This window comes from Manacus candei, unplaced genomic scaffold (assembly GCF_025592945.1).
Source record: "Manacus candei isolate 608988 ecotype Guabito, Panama unplaced genomic scaffold, ASM2559294v1 h1tg000003l, whole genome shotgun sequence".
In the NCBI taxonomy this organism is placed as follows: domain Eukaryota; kingdom Metazoa; phylum Chordata; class Aves; order Passeriformes; family Pipridae; genus Manacus; species Manacus candei.
Genome location: NW_026138051.1, coordinates 11,607,251 through 11,622,715, shown reverse-complemented (window position 1 = coordinate 11,622,715; position 15,465 = coordinate 11,607,251). Strand labels below are relative to the sequence as shown.

The 15,465-nt window shown below is 38.6% G+C and overlaps 1 protein-coding gene across 1 annotated transcript; it reads right to left on the bottom strand.

Moving 5' to 3' along the window:
• Window positions 1–913: 913 nt before the first annotated feature.
• On the bottom strand, window positions 914–15,259 carry HTATSF1 (HIV-1 Tat specific factor 1). The gene is made up of 9 exons (XM_051785311.1): window positions 14,845–15,259; window positions 11,096–11,300; window positions 10,733–10,780; window positions 9,747–9,901; window positions 8,574–8,737; window positions 6,888–6,987; window positions 6,291–6,380; window positions 5,668–5,805; window positions 914–5,285 (listed from the first exon to the last, which is right to left on the bottom strand). Exons 1-9 carry the CDS (start codon window positions 15,013–15,015, stop codon window positions 5,001–5,003), a joined length of 1,356 nt encoding a protein of 451 aa, XP_051641271.1. The 5' UTR covers window positions 15,016–15,259; the 3' UTR covers window positions 914–5,000.
• Window positions 15,260–15,465: the final 206 nt, after the last annotated feature.

Below are 15,465 nucleotides of genomic sequence, written 5' to 3'. Positions count from 1 at the left end.
ACACTCTTTGCATAAACACATTTTCATTGTGAGACACACTGGATTCCAGTCCATCAGCAGGGCAAGAGCCCTCAACATCTCCATCACTCCTTCTTTGATCCCCTTTTCTAAACTAGCTCACACAGCAGAGATTTCTTCTGCTAAAGCTTTTCAAGATCTCATTCAAAAATTCCCTCTCAGGTTGGCAGTTAAAGCACTTGGCTGGTTGTTAAAATGGAATCAGTTTAAAGCTCCTACAAGGAACTACTGGGTAAAATGGGATTATAATCCCTGTTCTTCAGTACAGGAATTGAGCAACTGATATCCAGTGCTTTTTAAGCCAAGTGTCAAAGCTTTGAAGAAAACAAAATTGAAAAAAAAAAATCTTTATTTTTGAGAATCAAAATTGAAATTCTACTTGTCTTTAACAAATAAAAACCCCTCAATCTCATTTATAATTATGGTGTCTGCAATCATCCCTTCTACTTCTTTTATATCTGTGCAGGTCCATTAACACACCAAGCCAGGAAGAAGACAAAACCCACAAATGGGGAACAGATACCATATCCCACTTACAGTTCCAGCAACACGTCTACTGGATCCGGCTGGAAAGCTCTGGCTTGCTAACACATGTATTTTATAAAAATCCCTGTGCACCAAAGGCTATTGTATCTTCTACTGAGGGGAAAAAAGACAAATACATTATCTCAGAACGAATCAGCAAAGACTTGTTCTGTTCACCAGTTTGTTTATTAAAAAGGTAGTATAAAACACAACCCCTTTAAGAAACAAATTGAAGACAAACCAAGGGATTCTCAGATGCTGTCACAAGTCTAGATATTATTCAATTACCATTGCTTTTAAATGTTGGCTTTCTAAAGGATAAATGAAAATGGTCAATTTATCGAAAGAAAAATCACCAGTCAGAAAAAAATTCCAAGTCAACTTACTGAAAAGTTTAATCTAACAATATACTTTCTTATTACAGAATGAGCAAAAAACCAATTTGCTGCAAAAGATTTCATAATTCTATAAATATTTTACAGAACTTCCAGAGTATCCTGACAGTAAGACTTCAAGCCGTGTATAATAAGCACTAAAATACACACAAGTCAAATCAACACAAGTACACAACTCACAGAATTCATTTCCCATACTGCAGTATGTTTCCTCAAATTCAGAAATGAGAACTTAAAATCCAATTAACATCTATAGGTAAGTATTTTTAATTTTTTTTTCTCCAATTTGTTTTGTTTAGGTTCAAGAATTCAGGGTACGAATATCGATTTTACTGGAAAATTTAAAGGTAAGTTTGGGTTTCTATGAAGCATCCAATACCTTCGAGTTAAGTGAATTAAGTGAATTATTTGTAATTGTAAATAGGTTAACCTTAACTGAATAATGTCTAGGACATTTAGCTAAAATGCACTGCATTTAACATACTAATGATTTTAAGTGAATTGCAATCCTTATACAAAATGTAAGCTGTACGAGGGACTGAAATTCAATTAAAAAAAGTAATTAAAAAAAAAAGGCAGGAGAAACAGATAAACATTTTGATGCAAAATGAAACTAATTCTCTCTTTACAGCTGTATATGAACATTCCAGAACCTGCGAGAAAAAGAGAAAGCCTTCAAGAAACCCTTTTCTTTCGGGGCTTTTTGTTTCCAGGTGTCTACCTTGGCCTTGCTCCTCAAGCCACGTCATCTCTGGCAAATACCTGTAACCCCATAAAACTTCCTTGCCAGCAAAGCACTAAAGAGCAGTTGACTGTAAAGCAAACTACCAATGTATCTTGAAGCTAAGAAATGATTTTGGCTGGTATGGTTAAAAAAGCAATTATTGCTGAATTGTACTGAAGGATCACTTAATACTCTGTCCCTGCTGTTGTGTTTAAGTGGCTTCACATCCATTTTGTTACACTGTGTGAACTAATAGAAACAAGTATTTCTCCAGTTCAAAACTGAGCAACAAGGATTATCCACAAATTGTTTCAGCCTCCTGCTGGTTATTGTTTTCATCATACTCAGAGGGAAGGAGACAGATTCTCTTACAATGAACCTCTCACCAAAAGCTTACAATATATTAGAAATCAAACAAAAAGTTTGATTTTGTCACTTCTAGTGAGCAAGTAATTAAACAGCACTTTTAATTAAAGAACAAATACATTGAAAATTCCATGGTGGTTTTAACTTCTTACCAACTTATGTATGATGCTGCTCAGTCAGAAAAATATGTAAGTTTAAAAAGCAACTCACCTTGTTCAGCTTCAGATTTGTTAAAATTTGGTATTAAACATTACTGCTCTATACAACAAGATTGTCACAGTCATACTTCAAAATAGTAATTTTAACTTTTGTGATTTTTTTATTTCTGTTCAGATTAATTTATAAAAATTTGCATCATTTCAAAAAAGGAAAATGTCAAAAGAATTCAGTCTGAATGAAAATCTGCTGAAAAGAAAGTTACAGCTGCATTAACCTCTCCTTGGACTACTAAATGCAATAACTCAATGAGTAGTTTATAAAAATATATTTTTACATTTTACTGGGGAAAACAGAGGTAGACAAAAGGAAAATACCAGTTTGAGTGTAATGCCACACTTCAGAACAACGTATTTGCATGAAAAAACAGCTTTTATTTCCTTAAGAACCCTATTTAATAGGAAAGCCAGTAAAGCATTTGGTCTCAGTCTTTCTTGGTGCTCTATTTCAGTGTGAGGTCTAGAGAGAAAGGTGAAAGGACTGACATCAACTGCACTTCTGCAGCAAGCCAGTCAAATGTGTACATCAATTGGAGAGAGGAAGGTCACTGCACATAAAATGATTCTTTATTTCTCAAATAATACACTACACTAACCTTATTTTTCATATCTGATACCATAATAAGGCTTCATAGAACTGTACAAGTTTTATACATTTGTCCACAAGTTTCCCTACATCAGTTGCAATTCCACTGTAAAACAGGTGATTTAACTGTGTAGTGTTACATGACTGGGGCTCCTTTAAAAAAAAAATGAAGCGAACAAAACACAAGAGTAATTGATCTAAAGCCTGGAGTCTAGAAGCTGGAAGGAAAAAAAGGAGCACTGAAAGCAATACCCACCACATTAAATCACTCCTCACATGCAAACACTCCCAGCTCTCAAAGGTCTGTGGTGCTTATTACCAATAAAAATAACTAAGGCAGAACCAACACAACCCAGAGATGTATCAGAACATGCCACCACGTGCAGCTACTAAGCAGGCAGTGTTTCAGATCCCCTGAATTCTTCAAAGACCTGCTTTGCTGAAACATACAATTCACACTTGGAAACAGGAGCAAACGGACTTTTTTAGCTGGCAAGAGCTACAGCTCTCCCTTATAATGCAACTCAAAAAGGGACATTTGTCATGCCAGCTTATAATGAGCCCTCGACTTTTAACCTCTGAATTCAAATATAATCTCTGTTGTAAGATCAGGTATTTTTTGTCACAAAAAAGATGTAACTTATAACCACAGTGGCAGGTGTTCACTTAGATGCCCTGGTTGGCATAGCTACCCACACATACTGATTATATATTAAAAAAAACCCCAACAAAATAAGAGAACCATATAGACTTCTTGAAAAAATATATATGGTAATCTCAGAGCACAAATTTTCAGAGTATTCCAAATACCTCATGATGGAAATACAGGAATTAGCATCTATAGTTTCTTGCAATCCAATATGAATTAAAACAATTCAACAGATCCTCCTTACAAATGTGTACTGGTTACCACCCATATGAACAACGTGCTATGAATTTAGCACCAGTATTTTAATTATTTAGTGCCTAAATCCATATTCTTCTACCCTTACTTATCAAAATAACAGGATTCTAAATTAAGAATGACTATGCCCAAAACAGCTCCCTCAGTTATTTTTGATAGCCTGCCATGTATTAAGATACCTGAAGTTAGAATGTCTTCTAAATCCTTGCTTTTGGAAATATTTCTAAGAGGGCTAGCATTTGTTTTTTAAGAGCATTATTTGAAAGCATGTTTTCAAGTTTTCTAACTTCTGCACAACAAACTGTAGTTTGAGCTGCCAAAAGCCTTTAAATCTTATGAAATATGGAAGATCCTCCCCACTCTGAAGAGCATGCAGGGCTAAACTAAAATGTTGAGAACTTACACTCATCATGCTAACAAAGTGGAACAAAAACCTTTAATATAAAAGCAAAAACTAATAAAGCCACCACAAAAATTGAAAGCCTATTTTGATACCTACTGCATACAGACCATGAGAGTTTAAGATCTATCTATTTCATTATGTCCTAAAATGTGTGTGCTCATGCATTTCTAGTCTCCTTGACATAATTCCAGCCTCTATCTAACATCAACAAAAGGTCTAAATAGGGGAAGGAAAAAGTAATTTACTGAATGCTGTGATTTAATAATCTGTCTTCACTCGGTTTGCCTGAGGGTGGTTATGGCAACGCTGTTTTCCACTTCTTTTAAGTTTGTGACTTGGTACTACTCGTATCATTTGCTACCTAATGAATAGCAACACATCCTATGCATTCACCCCATATGTATCACAGCATCTGTTCCATAAAATGAACCAAAGTACTCAGGACACAAATCATTTTAAAGGATGAAATACTGAGTTCCAAGGGGTACAGGAAAATTAACAGTAAAATCCACAAATCTTGTAATAGCTTTGCATTACTTAAGTTACATACAGTTACATAAACTTAAGGGTTAGAATGTATTTCACACTCACATGATGGAACATTGACAAGCATAGTTAGAACAAAAGAAGCCTGATGAGTTTTACTGCATTCTTGGCAACTTGAGTTACTTTACCTGAACAGCCAATTAATACAAACTTTTAGAACCTCATTAAATACTGCTTTTAATGAAAACTTCAAAGCACACAGTTGATGACATTCTAATATGCCTATATTCATATGAATATTGTCTGCAGTCACCCTGAAGAAAGGGATCAACTCAAACATCACCCTAAAAATCATGCTTTCATAAAGCATTAAAGGTGCTATGTATCAGCTTCACCATCGCTGCCTGCAAGGCTGCTGTCTGTGGATGGAGCTCCATCTTCATTAATGCCCTCACCATTATTCTCCCTCTTAGGAGCTTCATCATTTGCACCCTCCTTAGGTGTGTCATTAACTCCTGGAGGTTGTTTGCCTTCAGGCGCTTTAACGCTACTTGATGCAGAATCCGAACCAGATGTAGTTTGCTGCTCCTTTGCATCAGGATCCCCTAAAAATGTCTCCCACACCTTCAGCCTTTCTTCCCTTTCTCTTGCAGTCTCCTCCACCTGTTAAAAAGAGATGTTAATACATATAATTTCGAAGTCATCCTTGTCTAAATGAGTATTTACACAGATAAAATTATACAAACACTTATCTTACAGAAATACCTCAAGAGTTCAGAAGGCCCTGCTGACTGTGAACTAACAATCTGTACATGCAGTGGATAATGCTCCAAACTGACATCTCCAACACACAAAACAGGTCCTTTAATTTTTTGCTAAGTTGAATAATTCAGAATGATTTTTTGGGGGACATTCTAGCAGTTTTTGAGGAGAAGCAAGATAGTGCAGGGGTGGGCAGGGGATGGGGATGCCAAACACTTCTTGAGTTAAAACAGATTTATGGTTTGGAAGAAATATTTGATGAAATAGGAGCAGGAAAGGTTACCTGATAATCTGTTACACCATCCCACGTTTCAGCACTGAGCTGACGGCCACCAAACCACCTTCCATTTAGAGTGAGCTTGCACAGATCAGCTTCTGTGGCCTCTTTAAATGACACAGAAGCCACGCCATCAGGGTGTCGCTGTAAGGAGAGACACCTTTCATTTAATATTCTAACCAGTGTGCTTATTCCAGTATCTTTTAGATTGTGCTACAAAATCAGATTATGGCTCCATTCTGATAATACATAGCTGTGTTTGAAAATATCAGTTTCCAAGTTTACATATTTTGTTCTACTGGCATACAGAACACAGTTTTTGAACACAGGAAACAGGAAATGTTTCAGCTAGCTTAGATACAATTAAATGTATTTATATACTTTCAAACTTGTGACTTGTATTCAACTTCTTCAAAAGAGTTAGTTTGCCTTCACTTAGGCTGAAGTTGATGGGTGCTTAGACATTAAGTTTCAAAGCAGTTTTAAAATACTAAAAGACTAAATCAAGTTTCCATGAAATAAACATACAAAACCAAATAAACACTCCACTCATATTTAAAGCAGCCTAAACGTTTTGCAGCTTTGCACATTACATCAGTTCTGCCAACACAGCATTTAAAAATACGTACATCAAATATGAGAACCTTCTTTACTTGTCCAAACTTTTCACACTCTGTCCGCAGATCTTCTCTGATCTCATTTAGCACTAAGGGATCCTCCTGCAAAGCAGTCACACAGCTTTAATTAAACACAAGCATTCACTTCTCTCAGCTTTATTTTTGCTCAGTCACTAATGGAAGCCATGTGCCAACCCATCAGAAGTTCATAAAGTAAGTGCTGCTATGCTGCATTTTCAAAGCCACCTAAGAGTTGGCAGACAGTTCTTATTAGAATTTTATAAATGCTACTTATTAACAAAGCTATTTTGTGCTGGTTTCTCCATCCTAACAGTTACTGTTGTTTACTCCTCTTTCCATCCCAAAAAGGAATATTGTCAGGATACAGACAGTGAAAAAGGCTGATTTGAAAAATACATTCTTACCACCATCTTTTTCTTGTTTTCAGAGAGCTGAATGAATTTCAAGCAGATGTCTGGTACAGGAGAATGCCCTGCCCAAATCTGGTTCTCATCTGCTTAGAATTTTGCTAAAATTTGTATGGCAGAAACTTCAGACAATGTTAACTGTTAACAGCCCAACCTACAGTAGCAAACAGCATTTTCCTACCTCAAAGTCCTTTGGGTGAAACATATTCCTGATAATAACGATGCGTTCATGTCGCATTCGAGTTGCACCATCTTTCTTCTCCGGCCTCCAATCCAGCTGTCTAATGAAATGAAGCAACAGTAAGAAGATATTGTTGCGGCTCTCTTCAGTTTCTACAAGTATTTGTTGAAAAAAAATTATTAATTTGGCATTTTTTGCAATACATCAACACGTATTTTTGACACAAAGCGTTAAGTTATTCGTCTAAAACATACAATAATTACCCAGGTTTACCACTTCTACAAAGCATTACAAAGGTATTTAAAGCTCAAAGAAGGAATATAAATTATAGTAAAAATCAAAGCATTTTTTTAAACACAAAGAAAATAATTTTGAAGTTTTAATTCCTTCTTAGATTCAGCTCAGATACAGGAATCAGTTGCTGCCAAGTACAATTAAAATGCTGATATTTTGCCATTTTTTCCTAACTTATTTTGTAAAAAAGGAGATCCACTATTCCCTTTAGTAAAACTTAACTGCTTTTATTTAAACAAACATGCAATAAGACTTTGACTCCTACACAGGCACTGCTGTGAGATGTGTTTTGTTCCACAGTGCCACAAACTAGTCATGTAACTCAGGGCACCTGTTCTAAGATTTTGCCTTCTCACAGCAGATGTTACTTCTCATAGAAATGCCTACTTCATATCCTATTACAAAACAACCCCACATACTCACACTTTTAAATCTCAAAATCATATATCAGGGGAAAATCTTAAATTCCTTCTTATATCTCCTACTTTAGCTAAAGAAAACATGGATTCCCAATGAGAGTAGTTTTACCAGTAAATTATGCTCTTCAACTCAAAAGGAACACAGTCATTTTATTCACACAAATTGCTGTCAAATGCAGTTTAATTATTTTCATTCATCATCTCCACACTGGAGACTTCTCACAACAAGAACTGCCAATGCATCCTTGGGGCAGACACATTTCAAGCTACTTCTGTTTTCAATAGATAAGATATCAAGTAGCCTTTGCTCCCTTTAACTATGGTAAAACACTTCTGCATTACTATTTACAATGTTCAGTGGAATGTTGCTTTCAATAAAATATCAAAAGTTCAAACTTCTTTCTTCTTTAATCTGCATCTTCTTGGTTCCAAAAGGCAGAAAAACAGTTTTTAAGCGACAAAAGCAATGAATCAAGGTACAATTAAAAAAAATCAGTATATTTTATACCAGAGACAGATGTCTGGGGGAATCTACAGAGATATTTTAGTACTTTCTCCTATGGCAGCCAAGCATCTTTTGCCCTTTTTTAACTATTGCATTATGGTACAAAATACATGTGGGCAGTCAGTGTTATGACCTTATAACAGCAAGCCCAAATATCATGACAGGATACCTTGCACACTCACACACTCAGAAGTGTCTTATCTCCCCAGAGTTGTAATATTTTCTTCTACACCTGAAAGGACCATGGCTCCCTATGCATTATTTTAATGTTTAAGTCACAAAGAAGCTCATTATATTAACATTTAATTTAGGAGTAGCTCCCCTTTAAATGAGCATTAGTTAAGGTATTTCACTGTCAGATAAGACTTTAACTTTTGCATAGCTTAGCACTGCATTTGAAAGAAAGCAGCACTTTACTAATAGCACTTAGAATTCAAGCAATATTCTACTGAAATAAAAAATACAAACTTCTGCTGTTGAGACAGCTTCTTCTTGTAGTCTTTACATTTCTTCTTCTTTTTGCTTGCATCATACTCCCCCTTCAGTTGGAACTTTGCAACTTCCACATGCAATTTATAGCCTCGGATTTCTGCCTCATCCAGAAGCCTCAATGCAAGTTGAACTGATTCTCTCTATTTGAAAATAAAACACAGCACAAGCTTTAAAGCATATAGCACAGTCAAATGATCCCAATAACGTGGTGTTAAGTATATTGTGCAAAGCATCAGGTCCCTGTCACTGAAAAGGCCACTTCTCTTCCAAATCTCCTGACACACAGCTGGCAATGCTTTCTTGATCAAAACCCAGTATTTCTGCACTCCTGTTATAATTGATTAATGCTCCCAAAAGCAACTGCACACAGTTCATTCAAATATGTCACAGAAACTAAACTGCAACCATCAGGCAAGCTGATGAACTTAAAGAATAAAAAGACTTCAGGGGACTAATTTCCTATAAAGCTTGTATCACTTTTCCATGAACAGCAGATGCTGAGACTCTCATGTAATTTTTAATATTTTCTTGAAAGTCCTTTGGAGTGGAGCCTGTCTTTATATTTGTGCACTGAACAGCCCTAACTACTCCAATTACAAAAACAGCACAGAGTACAGGACATTGGATTTAGCACTGCCTGGTGCTTCTCTTGCAGAATTAAAGCAGGTTGCAGTTGGAAGCACCAACCTTCCAAAAGATTCACAAGTGAAACACATGAAGGAAACAGTACTGCAGCCTAAACTTTTATGGTTTAATAAAGAACGTAACAGAGTTCTGAAATCAACCAGTTCTCAACTAAAAGTGTATATACAGGACTACAGTCCTTGGTATACAGTATCCTCAGTTACACAGTAGCATATTTTCAAAGTAAAAGGTAAATAGTCCCCCATTTCACCCCATAATCACTGTCACCCAAGAGAGGAACGTGTAGGGAGACATGTTCAGCAGCTATTATGGCCACTTTCAGGCAGAGGGTGGGGTTGGATAAGAGGTGCACAAGTGGGCATTTCTAGAGTAAACCTTTAAAAGAGAGCCCTAAATTTCAAGTTACACTTCAGATGTTTCAACAACCTCCTGAATATGATTCTGAAACAGCGGCCACAAGTACTTTCAGTGGGAAGGAAAACTTCATTTCAGTGCACCACTGACCTTCAGATAGCAACAGAGGCCGTCTCCTTTAAGATTTCCTTCCTTATCTTTGTACAGTTTGATTTTGTGTTCTTCTGTCTGAGGATCTCGCATAATGATACCGCATTTTGACATGACTTGTACAAATTCATCCTTTGTAATGTCTGGAGGTAAACCTGCAAAATAAATTCAAACAGAAGGCTTGAGTATGGTCTATGGACAAAAAAAACCCCCCAACCTATAAACTGACAACTATTTTCTCCACCTACAAATTCGACAAAAAGAGCGACTGAAAATGTATAGACTTTATAAGGTCTGAACTTTGAATTAAGGACAAGAAAAAAAACCAAAATGGATAAGAAAATTATGTGGATGTTCCATGCTAGTTTGGCCTGGATGAAGATTTTTGAGAATTCAAGTATGTGCACTTCTGTGACTGCTCAGAGCCACTGAGCATATACATATACAAATGTTCTTCTGTATATGCATCCAAGGGTAGCTCCCCACAATCCAAAACAGGTCGAGAAACACCATAATAAGGGCACAGATAATTTCATTTAAGCTTTCCCATTATTTTCCCATTCTATTCTCAGCCTTTTTTTCTTTTACTGTTTCCTCTTTCTTACCTAGTAATTTAATTATGCATTTATTAAATAAAATAAAAATTAAAGATTAAGTGATGTTTATAGCTGATACACTATCTGGTTATAAACTTGTCATTATTCTATCCCCTAAGAGCCTGCAGAAATTGTTTTGCTTAAAAAAACCCAAACAAATTAGTGACTTGGCTGACACAGCTCACAGAATATCACATTTAGCAGACAAAAGCACAGAGCATGTCCCTTTGACTACTCTCCCACATCTGCAATTTAAAGGTCACCAAGACATTATGCAGTCAGGAACATAACATTAAGCACCTTGCAAGTGGCAGATGACTAGAGAATATTACAGATGTTTACGAGTCTCTTTTACCATCTTTAGTTCCAAGTAGATAAATAAACACTTACCCGTCACATAAACATTTGTGTTTCTGTCTTCTTCAACATGAAACCATCCTAAACACAAAAGTTTTAATTCAGTTATGGTAATACATTAAACATGGCAGCATACGGTAATGTTTATATTCTATCAGATTTCTAACAATTTTTGCTTGCTCAAGGGGCAGCTCTGAACATGCCTTAATTTGCTTTTTTCCACCTTGCATACACACTTAGGAGGATATCTATGAAGCACCATACAATTTAGAACCATCTGGAAATTTTCAGCACAACCCATATCTTTGCTGTACCAGACAACACTGAACAATTGCCAGTTTTCACTCGTTACTACACATGTCACAGCTAAACATAGGGAAATACTTTGTCACTTACCTGGCTCCAGCTTCCTTTTTTCTGATTTTTGTTTTGGATCTGTTTGTTTTGGTCCTTTCTCATTTGCTGATGGTTGTGTTCCTGCTGTCTTAGAACTTACTGGCTGCTTACTTTCAGTGGCTGTGCCAGGGGCAGATGAAGTGTCTGTCTCATCTGCGTGGAAGCCATAGTTGGCATGATAGGTTGCCAGGAAATCTTCTGTTATCTGAAAAGAAATTAGGAAAATTAATCAAACATTTCAAAGAACTACAAATTCAGGTTTGTGTTTTCATGTTAGTCAGGTGATGGTCATTTTCCAATCCGGTATTTTAAAACTGGTTTTAAATCATCTTTGCAAAGCCATATGCATAACAAGTTCAGGCATTACCTCAACTGGACAAACACACTAATTCTATACAGCACATGAAGTTTTTACACAAACATTTCACAAGTTCTGACTTTTTTCAAACCAAGCTTTCTGCTTTCCACTTAAATTGGACCTGCCTGAAGGACAGAAACCAAATGCTCCCGGCCATAGTTAAGAGATAAAGTGACACTGACAGTAAGTCAACAACTTATCCACAGATGATGAACGACTGACATTTGCAGGCATCTGCCTTTTCATGGAATCATTTCCAGGGAGGACATATATTTGTGTTGACAGACAGTAAATACTGCACTTAGGCAGAGATGTATCTTAACACACTGTTTCTAAGGCCACATGCTTTACTTCATATCCTACTAATAGATAATTAGCTTCTTCTTTTCTAGAGAGAGACTATACTTGGATAAAATTTAAGATTGGCTAATGCCTATGTTTTAGAGGTCAAAATAAAAAAATCCCTACAAATTACACCCAGTACCAATTTTAATACTAGCCACTAGCAATCCCATGCAAAGATATGTATCAGAGCTGCTTTTGCTAACATCCCTGCATTAGGAAGGATTTTCTGAAGTTACACACTCTGAAAGGATTTATTCCCAAAGCTGAGCCTTAACCTCTGAAAATTTTATCTCTGACTTGTGCTGCACTTGGTTCATCTGTATTCAACAGAGAACAAAACTTGATGTCATTAAACTACTGTGTCAATGATGATAATGCAATCTCCCATCTTCTAATGGTTCAAAGCTTCACGTTTCAACTCTAGACTTCTATTATAACAAATCAAAAATGCAGAACTGACAGTAACAGGCTTGTCAGGAATAATGCAAGGTGCCATGGAGCCCCATATAACTTTAAAGTTTAGCACAAAATAGCTCCCAGGCTAAACAAGACTTGCAACACACCTCGATAAGGAATGTAAGTGGCTGCTCTTACAGACAGGACCCAACACAATGTCATGTCAAGAGAAAGAAAAAGTACAACCACATTTAGTGAAGAAGACACTGTGCTCTAACCAGGTTCATCATATTTGACACAAGCAACCTTAGTAATCCTCAGTATCACAGTTGATGAGATCCAGAGAATTAAGAAGCTTTGGTACTTTCTGCTAAACAGGATTATTAATTTTCATCAGAGAACTTACTGATAAATTAGTGATTAAACCTGCAACAACCACCTTTCTGCAGCAGGATTATTTTTCAGCTTGAGGGGGAACTGTGTTCTTGTGTAAAGCTCAATTTATTCTTAGCAAATTACCTACCATGGACTATCAAATTTTACCAGTCAATAACAAAGATGTTTTTTGCATAATATCATCTTACCATATAACCACTACGACTACCTCATTTTAAAATGTGGTTTTTTGCAAGCACAAAGGAATTTATACAAATATAAAGACTTTTATTGGAAACAATGTTATACTGTGCCTGCATGACAAACACCAATTCACAGAATTTGTTACTTGGGGCTTCAATCCAGTTCTGGTGGAAAACATCACAGACAGATCAGTTCTATCTGCACACCCTCACAATTATACAGTTGGGGTGATCAAGCTTATAGGAAAAGAAATACAATACTACAGGACATGTGAGCATGTAATTAACTGCTGGTCCCACTGAAATGGAAAGGAATAGATTAACCAAATGAAGAACAGATACCCTGTGCCCGCAGATGACAGCCAACATCTGTATTTTCACAGCAAGTGATGGAGGCAGCTGATGAATTCCTCGTGCTATTTTGTGATATGTCCATGAAGGACTACAGAACTTGGTATTCATCAATACAGTACCATTGAAAGAAAAGCAATTAAATAATAAGTAATAAACGAGGTTACAATTGCTTCTATTAAATATTTGACTGTCTCCAAGTTTTTCTGGGGAATGTTGACAGTTAACATAATTCACTTTTTGCACGGCTTTGAAATATGCTTTAGTGGAAGCTCAGCAGCCACTACTCCCAAAGCAGAGCAGCAGTGCAGTCCCAGTCTGTAGATGATGGTTACACCAGTCATATTTTCATCTTTTGTCAAGAAACAGAGATTAAGAATTTTATTACTGCTCATGGAGAAAGTATTCCAACTTCTGGCTCCGGTGGTCTCTCCAATTTATTTTGATAAAACATTCTGTTGAATAATCATCAGGGAGAAGAAGTAACCTGAGACACTGGTGTCTAGCTCAGTAAAGAATCTTTGTGAAGCTCTATGGGTCACTGGTAGGTCACCAACTTCTCCTACACATCATATTTACTAGTGAACTTCGCTGCTCTTATTTAACCTGTCCAACCCTTAATGTTATCTCCTCTCCAAGACAGAAGAGATAAGAAAGGCACTTGGGAAAGTCAAATGATACTGAGAGGAGAAAGATTTAAAAAAATAGTTGAGAAAGAGGGGAAGAAATAGGTAAAAAAAAGAAGAACCTTTTTACAAGTTACTGTGCTTACTGGATATAGCACTCCACAGGGAGCCAGGGGTACTCAGTGTTCCACTTTGTGAGTCTGGATTTCTCAATGCTTTTACCCCTCCATAAGCCATCTGCTGCAGACACCTTCCTAGGTTTACACACATTCAAACTTGGCACTACAGGCTTCATTCTCACTCAGCTTCTCTGAATTGCAATGAATTCACAGTCACAAACTAGAACTGGCACATTACATCTATCAAGCAGACCCCATAAAATGTCTTAATACTAAATTAATTGCCCTCATTCATTGTTATACGGTAACGAAACCACTATTTCACTTGCAGATCAGCAGATTTGCTCAACTAATTAAACCTATGTCCCTTCTCCCTTTGAAGAAACACAGTGTTATAGCAAAATCATTTTTTATCCTGAAAATATTTAATAAAAAAATAACCAAGATGAAAAACTGTGACGTGTTTCCATGCTGTGGAATGCCACTAAGTAAGACAAATACACTTAATTTTCAAGTGCACTTCTGTGACTGAAGGATGTGGAAGATCGCACCTGTACAAGGCACTATTTTCAGGTAATAATGAAAGAGGGATATACTTTCACCTAGAAAGGATATATTTTCATCTAGACATCTTAACAGACACTTCACTGCCCACAAAAAGATCACCACAGCCACTGTGACAAAGAGATCTAAAGGCAGCACGGACCAAGACCTACAAATATAACTGTGACTTCATGCCAGGCTCGAGCAACTCCGCAGATCCTCAGCCAAGGCGAGAAGCTGAGACACAGCTGAGACACAGCTCTTCGCAACAAAATCGCAGCCGGTCACAGGCGGAGACGGCTCTGTCTGTAAAAAGGGGGGTTTCGGTGCCACCGAGCAGACACCAGTGGGGTAGAACGCGGACACCTCCGTGCCGAGGGGACCCAGCCCCGACTGCTCCTCCTCCTCACCTTCCGGGGACCCCCGCACCCACCTTGGGGAACCAGGCCTTCTTCTCCCGGTCCCACTCGTAGGCGGCCCCGTCCGCCGGGTCCACGTACGTGAAGGGGTCGGATTCGCCCTCGCCCTCGCCGGGCTCGGCCTCGTACTGCTGCTGCAGCTGCAGCTGCCGGTAGAACTCCTCGTTCCCGTCCTCGCCGCTCATCCTGCCCCGTTCGGCGGGACTCGGCACCCGCGCCAGGCCTGGGTCACCCGCGCCGGGCCTGAGCAACCCGCGCCGGGCCTGGACAACCCGTGCCGGGCCTGGACAACCCGCGCTCGTTCCGCGGCCTGAGGCGCGCGCCCGCCGGCCCCGCCCCTCTGGGCGGCGGGAGCGCGCGGGAGCGGCGGGAGCGCGCGCGGACCCCCCACCCGCCTCACGCGGCCGCCGCGACCGTGCCGGGCCCCGCCGCGCGCACAGCACCGGAAACGCCCCTGCCCCGCCCGCCGCCACCACCGGGGTGGTTTCGCCCGCCCCGCCTCCTGCCCCGCGCCGCAGCCAATGAACGACGCGCTGTCGGGTCACGCGGGGAACGGCGGAGCCAATGAGAAGCGGGGGTGGAGCCTGTCCAGGGGCGGGCGCGCGCAGGGGGCGGGGTGTGTTTTCCCGCCTGTG

Excerpts from the sequence above, each read along its gene's own strand:
- HTATSF1 (XM_051785311.1), bottom strand. The coding sequence starts at position 15,015 with ATGAGCGGCGAGGACGGGAACGAGGAGTTCTACCGGCAGCTGCAGCTG. Across the intron at positions 10,781-11,095 it reads AAAAAGGAAGCTGGAGCCAG|GATGGTTTCATGTTGAAGAA; the intron begins GTAAGTGACAAA and ends TTTTGTGTTTAG. Across the intron at positions 8,738-9,746 it reads GCCTCTGTTGCTATCTGAAG|AGAGAATCAGTTCAACTTGC; the intron begins GTCAGTGGTGCA and ends ATTTTCAAATAG.